The sequence below is a fragment of the Micropterus dolomieu genome, linkage group LG02 (assembly GCF_021292245.1).
Source record: "Micropterus dolomieu isolate WLL.071019.BEF.003 ecotype Adirondacks linkage group LG02, ASM2129224v1, whole genome shotgun sequence".
Taxonomy (NCBI): domain Eukaryota; kingdom Metazoa; phylum Chordata; class Actinopteri; order Centrarchiformes; family Centrarchidae; genus Micropterus; species Micropterus dolomieu.
The window spans coordinates 16653868-16668069 of NC_060151.1; the positions used below are offsets into that span (position 1 = coordinate 16653868).

Below are 14202 nucleotides of genomic sequence, written 5' to 3' on the forward strand. Positions count from 1 at the left end.
CAGCCCTGACTTCTGGTAAGGCCAGCTCTTTCTGGAAAGGCCCAATGTACTGGGCTTTGCCACAACTTGAAGGGAGGAGGGGGGGGGGCGTGGGGGAAAGAGAGAAATGGAGAGGAGGGTGGGTTGAGGTTTGGAGGAGAATAAGAAAGTTAGATAAGGAGGTGGTGTGGGTGAGAGGAGGGAATCGTGCTCACTGTAGCCCAGAGATGAGGCGTTGTTATCTGGCACAGAGGCAGCTTCACAGGCCCCTCAGTGGAGAATGGAGATTGGGAGGTCTGGGGTTGTGTACGTTCAGTCTCACCCATGAACACAGCCACACACACAAAGATAAACTTCAATATCAACCCCCCCCCCAACACACACAATCACACACACACACACACACACACACACCTTCTACTCAGCCTACCTCCATCACTTTTCCTTCTCTCCTCCTTTCTTTTTGATGCAGCTCAAATGTATGGAACTATCTTAACGTCTGATCTTATCTCCTCTGATATTCTGTTTCTCATTATTTTATTCCAACAGCTTCAACTGTCTACTCCCAAAACATCCCCCTGTATCCCTCTCTCTCCCCCTTAAAACATGCGTCTTTGATGGGAATCCATTCATGGATTTAATGGATTTCTCTGGCCTTTTTTCCAGCATCTGGGAGATGTGTTCAAATAAAAAAAAAGAAAACGGAAGAGCCGGCCCAGGCTCTGCTTCCAAGAGCATGGTGGACTGCAGAGGACAGCATTTCTGTCTGCTTCAAAAGAATGAAAATTTTTCAGCTTACAAAACAGGGCGAACTAGTCAATATGGATCTGAGAGCTGGCTGACTTCAATCCCATGTGAAAAAAAAAAAAAAACAGGGCACAAAAAAGTAGTGAAAGTTCTCCCTGCCCACTACGAAGTCAAACTTGGAGACAGATTAGAAAGTAAAAAAAAGGGGGGAAAGTAAGACGTTAAACCTTTGGTGAGTTTTTTTTTTTTTTTTAAGAAGCATGCGCTTTCAGCTGACAAAAAAGGACGGAGAAATCATTAATCTCTTTCATAAAAAGTGAAGCTAGCACATTGCTTATACTGTTATCAGTTTAAGTTCAACATTCAGCCTCACTGCTTTGAATCCACTCCAGATTCCCAGACAACTGTGGGTCATTCCTCCCCCCCGTGTATGAAAGAGAGGAATTAAAGTGTGCCAAAAAGATAAAATAACTTTTAGCTGAAAAACAGACTTCACATATCCAAAAAGTAAAAAAAGAAAAAGAAAAAGGCACTGATAGGAAATTTAACGATTTCGTCAAATTTACCCTGTAATAAGCAAACTCTTTTTCTCGGATCTCTTTCCCCTTAGTACCCCTGGTTCTGTGTGCCATATGGAGCCAAAATGGCCGCCTGGGTGCTTTGGAAGTCCCTGCATTCCGGGGCTAATGCTGTGCAGCTGGTGCGGGATGGTGTCTAATGAAAAAAGCTCTCTTTGATGGGCCCTGCCGAGGGATTAGGTTCTGATCAACACCACCTTAGGTCAGCTTCCTGCTAGACCAGCACAAGATTATGGGTGATTTCCCAGCCATGGATGCAGTTTCTGTAGTGGCGAGGGGAGTGAACATGAGACAGAAAGAGAGAAAGAAAGAGAGGGAGAGCCTCAGAAGTTCTAATTGAAGTACTTCCTGGTTCACTAAGATAGCAAAAAGCAAAGCTGTATAATGACAGAATTGCTGTAGTTTCCCCTCTATGACTGACCCTTAAGTCCAATCCCCTAACTGTGTGTGCACATTTCAAAATGGTATATCCCAATTCTCTTTAAGAATCTTGGATGTAGTAAAATACTATAATAGTAATATGCAGGGTGTCTCAAGTATCTCGATAAGGCTGATGCTGTGTGGGTGCATCTGAGAGGACATATGCACAGGTTTAACCCCAGCTTGTGGAATAGGTAGAATACAGCAGACCTTTGTTAAGCAAGCCTTCCTCCTGTGTGGCTCAGCAGGTATCGCGAGTCCTCCACTAATCGCAGGTGGCGGTTTGATCCCCAGGTGCTCCTGTCCACACGTCCAAGTGTCCTTGAGCAAGACACTGAACTCCAATTGCTTGCAATGGTCTGGCCAGCACCTTGCAAGGTAGCTTGCTGTCATCAGTATGGGAGTGTGTGTGTGAGAATAAGAGGTGCATTGTAAAGGGCTTTGAATAAAAGAGATATATAAATAGTCCCATTCCCACACAGATACACAAACACAATCTGTCTCACTGATGAAAAACAATAGCTTGATCCAGACAACATGGTTCACACTCTCTCTGACAAATGTCTATGGGAGGAGTAGACATAAACAGAGGCAGACATACAGAGAGACAGTGGGAGAGGAAATAAGTGATACATACAGAAGATAAAAAAAGCTTGATTGAGAATATTCAGATTTCCGGTCTTGAAACATTATGTATGTATTTATCTTAAAATAACAGCTTCCAAATCATTTTGATGGTACACTGACTTGTAATAGGGAGAATGCCGTCAATGTTATTGCCACTCTGATACCGCTGTGCCTGGTATTGCACTGTATAACATTGGAATCCCAGGCAGGAAACCCATTGCGAGAACGGAGTAATGCTTTATGGCACCACATCACACACCAAGACGACTCAACAGCAAGCTAGTTATAAGGAAAGCTAGCTTGGTATCCCCTCAGTATGGATTTCATGGCAGAGGCTGCAAAAAGACCCAAGATGATGTAGTCAGAGGAAGAGAAAAAAAAAATGGGTGACAAAGCAGGGGCCGAACAAGACTAAATACAGGACTAATACTTTTACTCATTGGCACGAGTTAAAAGAGCCAAAACGGTGCAAGAGAGATCCTTAGCTGGCCTTCTTTCTGGTGGACTAGTAAGTAATATTACTATGCCTCGTGTTGTTGCACTAGCTTGATGTTTGGGCTGCGTGCACAAAGTTGTCGACAGGAATGTAATCATAACAAATACACATGTACAGCTGTCCAACTTTACTACAGCTGTGTATAAGAGAAATTGTACTTTAGGGCTGCCAAATCCTTGTGTGTAAGGTTTCCAAAAACCTAATCTGCCTAACAAAGCTACTTCATGCCCTCTTTCTTGACCCCAAGTGCAGTTTTCTTGCACACCACACATCTACCAACAATTTCCTCTGTATGTAGGAGGTAACACAATCTCTCTACCTCTCACTATCTTTTCCTCACCTAATTCAGTGTATCTTGGCTATTTCAGACATGAGTGTCCGCTCTCTTTTATGTCAGTTTCTGCTCGTAAACCAATGAAGAGGTCACTTTATATGTGACCTTAAATTAAACAGGCATTCATCTGCACAGGCAACAGATTACTGTGACAGCCTCCTATTGGAAACTGACCCTATCCCATCTTTTCCCTCCTGGCCGTCACCCACCTTCTCTTGAGCAGCGTCCTTCTCGTGCTGGTGGCTTCTCTCGAGGTCGCTGCGTAGGCGCTCCATGTCAGAGCGAAGCCGGTCCAGGGAGGACTCTTTGTCCAGGAACGCCCTTTGCTTTTCCTCCTCCCGGAGTAATGCCATCTCAGCCAACTGTTGTTTATGCTGTGCGTGGACAGCCTGAAGTTCCTCATGTAGACTTGACAACTCGGCTTCCAAATCTGAAATCGTCTGGAAAGTGACAGATACAGAGATGTATAGTGGATTTAGATAACTCTCACTATATTAACTACAGACATCGTGTGGCTCCGAGATGTGGGGGATCCTAGGTTAAGATTTCATAGTCCTGTTGAGGAAATTATCTTTAATGGTATGCAGAAATCAGTCTAAATGTGTTTATTTAATGTACTTTATTTAAGAAATCTTTCATAACTTGCACATTTCTGGCACTGACGAATGCATTGTCAATGTCTTGATGGACTACAAACTGGGACGTTCTCTGACGAATAGGTAAGTGACAAAGAACAGAGAGAGAACTATAGAAACAAATATCTCCAGATTACATCCTTATTTGCCATCTCTGTATAATGGTACCCCTATGGGAGATGTTGAAATTAAATTAAATGTTGACACACTGTATACCGATAGGAATCACGATTTGAGTAAAGAGATAGATTGCTGCAGAGTGTGAAGGAGTGCCTCCACACTTTAACTAGTCGGAAAGTTTCACAAACATGCTTAAATATTTGTTTTCCTCTGGGTGTTTGTGTGGAGGCTTCTGTGATGGCCTGACCCCTCTCTTGACCTCTCTCTTTTTGAACTGCTCAGCCTTGACTTTGCCCAGAACAGCCCTTTAATAGTGCTGCCAGTGAGAGTCAACATTACATAGTAGGAATGCTAATAAGCACAACCCCACGGCCTCTGAAACACCAGAAATAAGACTGGTCTGACACGTGCAATGAGGCTACATCTCAAGAGTTTAGGAAATGTGGAAATGGGAAAGATAAGCTTACTGTTTTGTTAAAAACTGTAGCACTTAGCTGATCTGATGAAGACTGTTTGCAAAACGAGGGCCTAGAAAGTGAAAGACGTTCGTTAATGTACGCTTCACATTATTTCAAACTAAATGGTTCAGTAAGTAACACCACAGGTATTACATTTATCAGTATAATATAATCATTCCCTCCATTTTACAACAAGAAATGAGTAAAAAGCATTGTAGTGACATGTAGGTGGCTCTGTTTCACACTTCCCTACCTATATTGCACATATTCCCCAGCTATTGCACATCCTCATTACTCTCTTTGGTTTACTTGGTTTATTTTTTACTTTGGTTTGCACTCCTTCCCACCCCTCCTCTACTCCTCAAAAGCCTGGGCATCCCAGGACAACACCATGTTAAGGCAATCAGACAGAAAGTGTCTGAAGTCTTTTTTGGCGGGCACTGGGGAGAATCAAAGAGACTTCAAAAGAAGTGTCACAAAAACAGGCAGATGCTGTGGCTCTGTGTTATACTCCCCCCTACACTAGCACACACTGACAGATCCACTTGTGTACACACACATACACAGACAAACAGCCACACATAGTCTAACTGTCATACACATACAATGGCATGCAACACGTTTAGAAGAGAGAATACGCGGTAAAAAGAAAAAACAAACACACGCAATCCTCTATCTATCTGTCCCACTCCCCTGTCTCTCAACATTACCAGTCTCATTGCTCCGCTTGGGCCTTCAAGGGCAAGCAGCTATTAGATCTGAGCCCTGAAGAGTCTTTAATGTATAATTCTCTCTTTAACAAATGTGGATGATCCTACTCCCCAAAAATTTTTAGTTAGAATATAATCTTCCAGAACAGAGGCATTGGCAATGACACTTCAGAAACTTAAGAGGCCAAAAGAGCATGTTTCCTTATGAAGAGATTGAGCACGGCAGCTTCAGCAGGGCACATGTTAGCATGCTGATGTGGGGCTCTTTGATGAAGCAGCTCTTGGTGACAATAAGAGAGTGTCAAATGAAATATATTGGGTCAAGTCATGTCAGCTAAGACGACAAAAGACTGGCAGAACAACAGAGGAGATAAAGGAAAAGGATGGAACTCTGGCTAACGGACCATATACAATATAATCAGGAGATAGGAGCGCCAAGTCAAGTGTAGATTACTTTGGAAAATTACTTTACCACAATAAGTCCAAAGTGCTTTTTAACATGATTGGTTGGAAAACTGGAGGTTTTCTGAATTTGTTTGATTACAACCACAACAAAGCCAAAGCAGACACTCCTTTTCACTGTTCTATAATGTACTGGCCTTCCTTGCAGGAAGAATACCAATTATCTTTTGGTGAAGAGTGTTGACATGTTTTTATAAAAGAAGAAGCAATTTCTTGTTTCTGATTAATGTCATATACCAAAACAGATTAAAAAAACAAATGGGAAAATGGGTAATGGGTTCAGTGTATCTTTAACATTAGTCTAGGCTTAACATATTTATTATTTTACTGATGTGTTATTTTGGGAAAATGTTTGTGAATTACTGTTATATTCAAGATAATTACGAGGGAAGAAAGTGATATGTTTTCCCATCCAAAAAAAACCACAGCATTGCATGAAGGCAACATGTTAAAGCAAAAGACCTTTCTCTCAGTGGATATTATAACTTGGCATACACAAGTGTAACTAATAACATTTTATATAGCTGTATTCCATCTAGGCGTGTCAGTGCCAGTTCCCTGATACTGTGCATGTTGGCTTACTGACATGGCTAATGGGCACACCTAAATGAAATGAAGCCATAATTAATCTTATTAGTTACTGTACAACTCAAATGGCTGAGAAAAGCAGCTTATAGTTTGCATTAGCATGAGAACATTTTCAGCTTTAACTCTGTTGACTTGGGGTGCTAACTTATGTCTAGGGATGCACCAATTCTGATATTGGCCAGATACTGAATCAAATAGCTGGATAGGGTATCAGGGACAAGGGGGGCGATCTATTCTAAGTGAGCTAGCATAGCATGGAGGGAGCTAAAAACAAGGGATCAGCATTTTGGAGGTATTTCACGGTGTTATGCCATCAACTTCTACAGCTATTTGAAATATCTGCAAAGCCAGTGTTTCGAGGGGTAGCAGTAGAACTGCAAAATATAACACAATCAACTTAATCAAGCACCTCCAGAAGCATCAAGTCAAAGAACACAACAAGTTCAACTTAACAAAAGAAGGCGACAATTCAAAGAAGCAGTTAACTTTGTCAGTGCATTGCAAAGACATGAGAAACTTCCCAGTGATAGTGTGAAAGCGACAAAAATAACAGAAAAGGTTCTCGAATTTTAAACTGCTTGTGAATCGTGATGTAACTTCTATATTCTCAGTTTCAGCTACTATTCTATTTTATATTGGAACTTAAATACATATTTGCACCTGTTTATTTTGAATGTATTGTTTTTACTAAGTTACTTATTGTGTGAATTGTGATTTTAATTATCAAGTTTGTCTGCAACTTAATTTTGACTTAAAAGTTTAGGTTTTATCATTTAATGCAGATGCAGGAATACAGGAATGTACATTCCTGACCAATCTGTTGCTGTATTAAAAGGTTTACACGTTAATTTGAAATATTTTCAATATTATCAAGTTCTTGATGCACTTTTATTTATTCTTTTATTAATAAATAATTCAGTAAATATATAGAATACATATTTATTTGTTGCATTTTGTTTTACAAAGTTAGGAAGCAATGTTTAAGTCAAGCCTGATGTTGCCTTACACATAAAAGCATGATCCCCAGTCTCTGTCCCGGCAGTGAGGAATACAGCTTATTCATTTTACACAGGTATTGGATCAGTACTCAGCATTGGCAGATACACAAAGCCCATGTACTGGTACTGAAAAAGTTAGATTGGTGCATCACTAACTTATGTCTAGACTTTTTTCAAATTTGAAGTTTTTAATTGTAAAGAAATAATTTGGAATTTTGAGAAATACTATTATATACTTTATAAAATATATTCAACACGTTAATTTATGAGCTTTAGTGGTGCTCATAGGCGTTTTTCTGAGCTTTGGACAGAGAGAGCTAGCGGTTTCCCCCTGATTCCAGTCTTTATGCTAAGCTAAGCTAATCAACTCTAGCCAGTAGCTCCATAGTTAATGCACATACATGCATGAGTGACGTCAATCTTCTTATCTAACTCTAACTGCAAGAAAGCAAATAAGCGCATTCCCCTTTAATAAATATTCTCTTCATTATCCGTTTATTTATCTCGCCCTCACGCTACCCCTAACCACAGCTGTCTCACTTGCTGTAACTGAATGTAAGTTATTGCTGTCCTGAAAATAAAACTCTGTGTGTGTGTGTGTGTGTGTGTGTGTGTGTGTGTGTGTGTGTGTGTGTGTGTGTGTGTGTGTGTGTGTGTGTCTGTGTGTGTACAGTAAAAGAAGGATATGCAGCTGTGCAGTATGGAAGTGTATCTTAAAGAACAGTATGTGTATATTTCATGTGAACAATGCCATTGTGTTAGTACCATAACTGACAAAAAAACAACCAAATAAATAACCTGACAATATCTCCCTCAAAAGATAAATAATGTATTAGTGTTTAGAATGAGAAATATATAATACATGGATTATTTGACTGCACTAAGAAAATGTAATGTAATGAATTTCTTTACTGTTGTCTATCCAAGATGATACATGCACATTACTAAATGGCTTTATGGTTTGAAAGAGAGCTGTAACCCTCGACACATCACACAGCATCAATACTCACTGATGACTGATGTGCCCATGATCAATCGCTCTGGATGAAAATAAATAAATAAATCAGCTGGGTTCTGACAAATACTCAGATGTATATGCAACAAAATCATTTAAGAATCATTTAAAGAATCAACAGTGAAATGACAGCTCAGTGGGACAGTCATCCACTACTGGAAATCAGTGAGTAACAAGACAACATCCACTTGACGACACCAGATCTCAGGGACCAGTCATTTGTTAAAATACAAAAACACAAGTACTGAGACAATGCATGTGCACACTGGTCTAGCTGTCTGTCTTACTCTCTTCAGACATCCTCATAGCTTTGACTTAGTCTGTCATCAACCTCTTCATTTGACTCATCTTAATCACATACTTAGTATATTGAAATGCTTTGAAAAATTGACAGCATCATTATTTAGTCCATCACGGCCCAGAAGAAAGACCTCACATGACTCTCGCACTCTCCCATGCCGTTTGAAGTCCAGATGGTGTGTGCGTTCCTTTCAGAAAAAGACTGAGGAGGAGCTGGTGGGGGAAAAATGAATGATGGGTTTTACATAGAACAAACAATTATGTTGTTTGCAACAAAAAAACAAGGCTTCAAATTCATTTATAATTCTGGCCCTAGTTTTTGAAGTCAAACTCTTATTACTCTAATGATTAACACTGAAAACACTGTAAATTAAGAACAAAAGCAACAGTTAAAAAATAAATTGCTTCATCGTATAATATAATAATTATAATTTGCTTTAAAATACATTTTGGAAGATAAGGAAGATTGATTTTGTAAAGAATATAAAATGCCCTAAAATATGTTGTGGCAAGTTGAAAATGTCATGTCTAGTGTGACTTTAGAGTGAATCTCCTATACTGTGTTAAACCTGTTTAACATAGTATAGGAGAACTATATTTCACTGTGCGCACACTGTACATTTCTTATCAAAATATCTCTAGAAGAGAGACAAAAAAGAGGAAACGCCACTTCATCAGGATTTGGGCATGCTAGAGAATACACTGGTGACGGATCCCCCCCAAACCCCTTCGTCCTCTGGGGGGCATTGATCAGCTGACAGAACAACACAGAACTGGCTGTGGGCGAACACATTTTATCAGCAAGATGTTTCCTTGCCCTGGATAGACAGCCAACTGAAAGCTTCCTTTAATTAACACATCTTTAAAAAGGGGTTTAAGAAATAATTTTAAGAGAAAGTCAACATTCAGGTCCACAAGGCTGGAAATTTTGAGTTAATCCTCCTCAGTTGGTGAGATGCCAACTACACACCAGGCTTTGAATCCAGTGGCTTAATTCAAATTCTCTGATTAGCAATATAACAGAAATTAAAAGGACAGATAAATTAAAAGTGTGAATGCTGACAAATACTGAATGATATAATCATCTTGAACACAAAAGAAGCCACATCTGTGAACAGATGGGTCATATAGTCTTTTTAATGTGTAGCAGCTACATGGTGGGTGAAGCCCTTGGATAACAAACTCTGGTGGGATGAAGACAATGTGTCCCTGTGTGAGTTGTTTTTAGCTCTTCCCTGGAATCGCTGCTCCGACTCATTGGCTCTCCTTCTCAAACGCAAGGCGAGAGTCAGGAATGCTATTTATTGGTGTCCCACCACATCAAGGGGACGAGTGGGTATTACTCATCCTATGAGTGTGTGGCTGACATTTACTATTCCTTTAGCCAGCTTCCTAGCTGCAACCGTCCTTCTCACTGATTCTAAGGAAACTAAGAGAGAGTGTGAGGAGGAGAGAGAGGCAGAAATAATGAGGCCTGGGTTCAATCGTCACAGCAGCAGGCATTTGGGGAAAGTCCTGAGACTCCCAGAAGCACAAGAGAAATTTAAGGAGAAAGGAAGCTGTGGCTTCTGCTTTACAAGCACTGCTCTATGTTTTCTGTATGCATCAACTAAATTACTCTTTTTAAACATTCAAATCATATTTTTACAACTTTCACTGTCGTGTGTTATGTGTTTTGAAAGGCAACGGGGGCCACGCTGCTATCAGCGAGTTCTCAAGGGGTTTACAACTTTTGTAATGCAAAAGTGTCTAATAATAAGTGGCTTTGTTCAATGTAAAAGAGCTCATGTTTAATACATCTCTACTGCTGGTGTGACAGCTTCATGTCATTTTAACAGCACATCCGTGGAACAGTACTCACACAGGAAGTCAAACCAGCTCACGTCCCCCCACTAGTTTCACAAACCTCACAAACCCGTCCTCCATCTTTTCCAAGGCCTGAGCGAAAAATCTTTTTCTGCCACTTTAACATCTGACATTAGACAGGCGTCTGATCTCTACTCGAAATGCTGCACGAGCAAACAGGAACTGAGAATATGAGATGAGTACTGGGGAAGTTTGTTTTTTCTGTCACCTCCTGAGATCCTAAGATTTGTCAAACTACATGTCGCTTTGACACGAGCAGGACGGCATGTTATCAGCAGAAATGTCCTGTTGTGACGGCATCTCCAGAAAACCAAATAAGACACTAGCTGGTGCCATCGGTGCTGTGAAAGACATTTCCCAAAAATATTAGACAGGGGAACATTAGAGGGGGAATGAAAAGGAAAAAACAAGCTGTTTTACAGCTTCCTGCTTTTTAAAGACATTTTGTTTCTAGAATACTGGTATGGCGCTATAAGATGACTTCTAGCGGTCTATAAAGTAATTACCTCAATGTGAAAGGGGTTAACAAATGACAGAATATTTTGACATTTGAGCTAGCAGCATTTTGAACCTTAGCATCCCTTCTTGTGTCATTGTTAACATCTAAAATGTGAACATTGAATTATTAAACAGGGAAGACAAATGTATTGCAATTGGACAAATTGGGAAGTCTTTTAAGTCACCACATATTGTTGCATTTCAAGAAAAATAGATACTGTGCAGAAAACGTTTTCAAACTGCAATCGCTGCCATAAAAAGTAAACGTAAAAGTTAATTATTTCTTAAATGACCCCACTAAATTATTGTATTTAGTGATGACAAAATAAAACATAAAATAGTTTACGTAAAGTACTATTTCTTAGCCATTCATTTGGTGTCTGGCACCATGTGTGCTCACATTTGGTCTGAGCACAATTTGTCCACAAATACGACATATGTCTGACTGGATCACTATCTCCCGCTAATGGCCAATAAACTAAATTCTCTGCACGCTGACAATGTCCATTTCATCAGGAAGCCTAAAGAGTTAAACACATCCCCAGCTGGAGGCTTGTTTGTCAAATGGCTTCCCACAGAGCTCCAAGCTAGCCCAGGCTGGAGAGAGGCGAAGACAGAGCGAGGGGTATGAGATGAAGACCTGCTGCTGGTTTGGCTAAATTGTACCAGAATCGCCTCTCAGTGTCAGAGATGGTCATTAATATAGACCCAAATGTCATCCGCTCATTGTGGCCGCCAATGCTGAAATAAGAGAATGACCACCATTTTCCGGAGGGAGCTGGCTACCTGCGGTGAGAGGAGAATGCCATACAGAGATACAATTCGTGGGAGTACGCTTGACGCTGGTCCACAACCGTACAGCGGAAAATAAAAAGAAATTTCAACCCAGGAGTTTGGAATAAAAGCTTGGTGCTCAACGGAACAGATTTCTCCTCCTTCATTTGGCTACCTGTGGTTTCTGGATTTCAAGTCTTTACACTTCTATCACAAAGCCCTGCAGCGATAAAAAAAAAAAAAAACTTAAAAAACATCAGAATAACGCTGGAAGTTGGGACACTGATTTTTATTGTTTTGTTAATTACATTTTTTAAAACTTTCTTACGCGCACGGTTGTTTTCACCTAAATAAAGTCTGTTTTTATTCAAAAAGCCATATTTAAATTCTTCTGTACACTTGCACCAAATATACAGCAATCTTTAAAATGATTCCCTCCCAATATTGTTATCTGTCTTGCTTCAAGTGTCTTTACCCGCTGTTCTTTTGAAACCCAAGGAAAACGTCAATGGGCAAAATACAAAATGGTTGTCCACGGGAGAGCGGTGGGTCAGCGCGCGGGTGTGTGCGTGTGTGCAAGCGTGGATCAGTGGAGACCCCCTACCTGGGCATCGCGCTTCCTCCACTCCTGGGTGTGCTGTTGGTGCTGTTGCAGGGCGGCCCTGGCCTGCCTCTCCAGGCTGCTCACCTCCTGCTGGCGCTCCTGGACCAGGCTGTCCTTTTCCGCGCTGTGCTGCTGCTGTAGCCGCGTCCTCTCCTGCTCGTGCTGCATGCGCTGCTCAGCCATCTGATTGGACAAGCAGCCAAAGAGAGACTTCATCAGCCAACACACACTCAGAGCAACCCTGTCGTCATGACAACTTGTCCATCCACCGATCCATTCAACCTTTCTTCGTCCTATTCCTTCCACCCCTTCCCTCCACCTAGAACACCCATGTGCCCAACAAATTTGGTGAAAGCGGTTGGAAGGTGGTGTTGGGGGGGGGGGTGAAGCGAGAAAAGTTTCTCCGCTTCCTCACATTGTCAGAAGGACGACGTGATGCGATGTGTTTACATCTGGCTTGCTCCCCCGCGCCCTCCCGCCTCTCCTGCCAATTGTACAGACCAGCCCTCAATGTCCCACTCCTCTCTCTCTTCAGATCTGTCCCCCTCGCCCTATTCTGCGATCGGCATATAAAAGACCAGTTAGTTTGGGCTAAGCATGCAAGCTGGTAGGGGTTAGCCATCTGGCTGCAGTAACTACCAAATGCCCCATGCTATGCGCCTGACAGCATGAGAAAATCGGCTTAGGCAATGACTACGATGATTATAAACCCAAATCAGAAACTGGAGAGGGAGGCAAGGACAGCAGAAACTCTGAGGAGAGCCGTGAAGATGCCAGATTCTTGATACTGCTTTTACCTGTAATTATATTCTCAGGATAAATTTTATTAATTCTGGTTATTAATCACTATCCGTTTCCCATGTTTATACAGTTAATGGGATAATGCTCAAGGAGCAGTTACCAGTCTGCTATCATTGGGGTTAATTTTGCTATTGAAGGATATCTGCAGTCAGAGTATAGCAAAGACCTGTGCGCACCAAACAACCTGGAGGCTTTATGGTGTAAACATACAGTAGACTTCAGTCTCACTGGAGTTACAAGCAGCTACACACAATACAGTAGAGGCAAATAATGGGGCACAAATCCCAGATTTTTCAGGGCTTAATCATCCTGTCATCTGAAGCAAGTCTGCATCCCAGCACGACTGTGAGCGGAGTCACCTGCTGAGAGGTGAGCCTTGCCAGCGGAGCTCCCAGCCCCAAGTCTTTCCCAGGCTTCGTTCCGTTCCCACTCCCCCATGGCGGGGGGGACCAGTGACCCCCACACATCCCGCCGTGCAGCCCCAGCCGGAGCCTTGAAAGGACAGCAGGGGCCTGGGGCCCATTCGCCTCCCTGCTTTGAAGCTAATCCCTTGCACATTGTGCTTGACGGCACCCTACCTGGCCTGCCAGAGAAGCGGAGATCCACCGCCTCTATGCCCGGTGCCTGCTCTATCCACGGCCCTATCTTCGGGCGTTGTGTGCTATTCAGAGCAGGTGATGAATGAGGGGCTATCTACAGGAAGCCGGATTCCGTCCCCCGGCACTGAGAGGAAGGCCACAATAGACACTTCATTTTGGCAGCCAAGAATTTACCCTTCAGCTTTTGGGAAATCTTTGCTAAATGCCCTCTAAAAAGGGCAGTGGATGGAATTACAGATGGATAAAAATGTATTTTATGTCTGTGGCTCAGTTAATGGCATGCCAGACACACACAGACACACAAAGTACACCCTAAAGGTACCTCACGCATGACATTTTCCAGTACATAATAGAACACCACAGAGCACCATTAGATAAACACCATGCAGAATGTGGGCAGCATCTTCCACATGGTGCCACTGGTGACACTGATGTTGTCTACAGTACACTCCACAGACACACAAATTTGCACCGCTTTCATTTTCCATTAGAGGACATAACAGATACAAATCATCAGATCCACAGCCAGAATACATAGTCCCACAGGGATAGTCAGATTCATACAGCAGCACAAGTTACAGCTGACAGACTGA

The 14202-nt window shown here is 41.8% G+C and overlaps 1 protein-coding gene across 7 annotated transcripts in view; it reads right to left on the reverse strand.

Moving 5' to 3' along the window:
* Positions 1-14202, reverse strand: part of cep112 (centrosomal protein 112) — a 104315-nt gene that overhangs the window by 38637 nt on the left and 51476 nt on the right. For 6 of the 7 annotated variants that reach the window (XR_006823370.1, XR_006823367.1, XR_006823365.1 and 3 more), the window contains 2 exons: positions 12210-12392; positions 3391-3621 (listed from right to left, as the gene is read on the reverse strand). Coding sequence is in view for 3 of the 7 variants with exons in the window: in XM_046041316.1 (XP_045897272.1) it covers positions 3391-3621; positions 12210-12392 (414 nt within the window). In the remaining 4 variants the exon portion in view is untranslated. Of the gene's footprint in view, positions 1-1934; positions 2111-2471; positions 2687-3390; positions 3622-12209; positions 12393-14202 lie in introns of all 7 variants that reach the window. The other variant, XR_006823374.1, reaches the window with a different exon arrangement.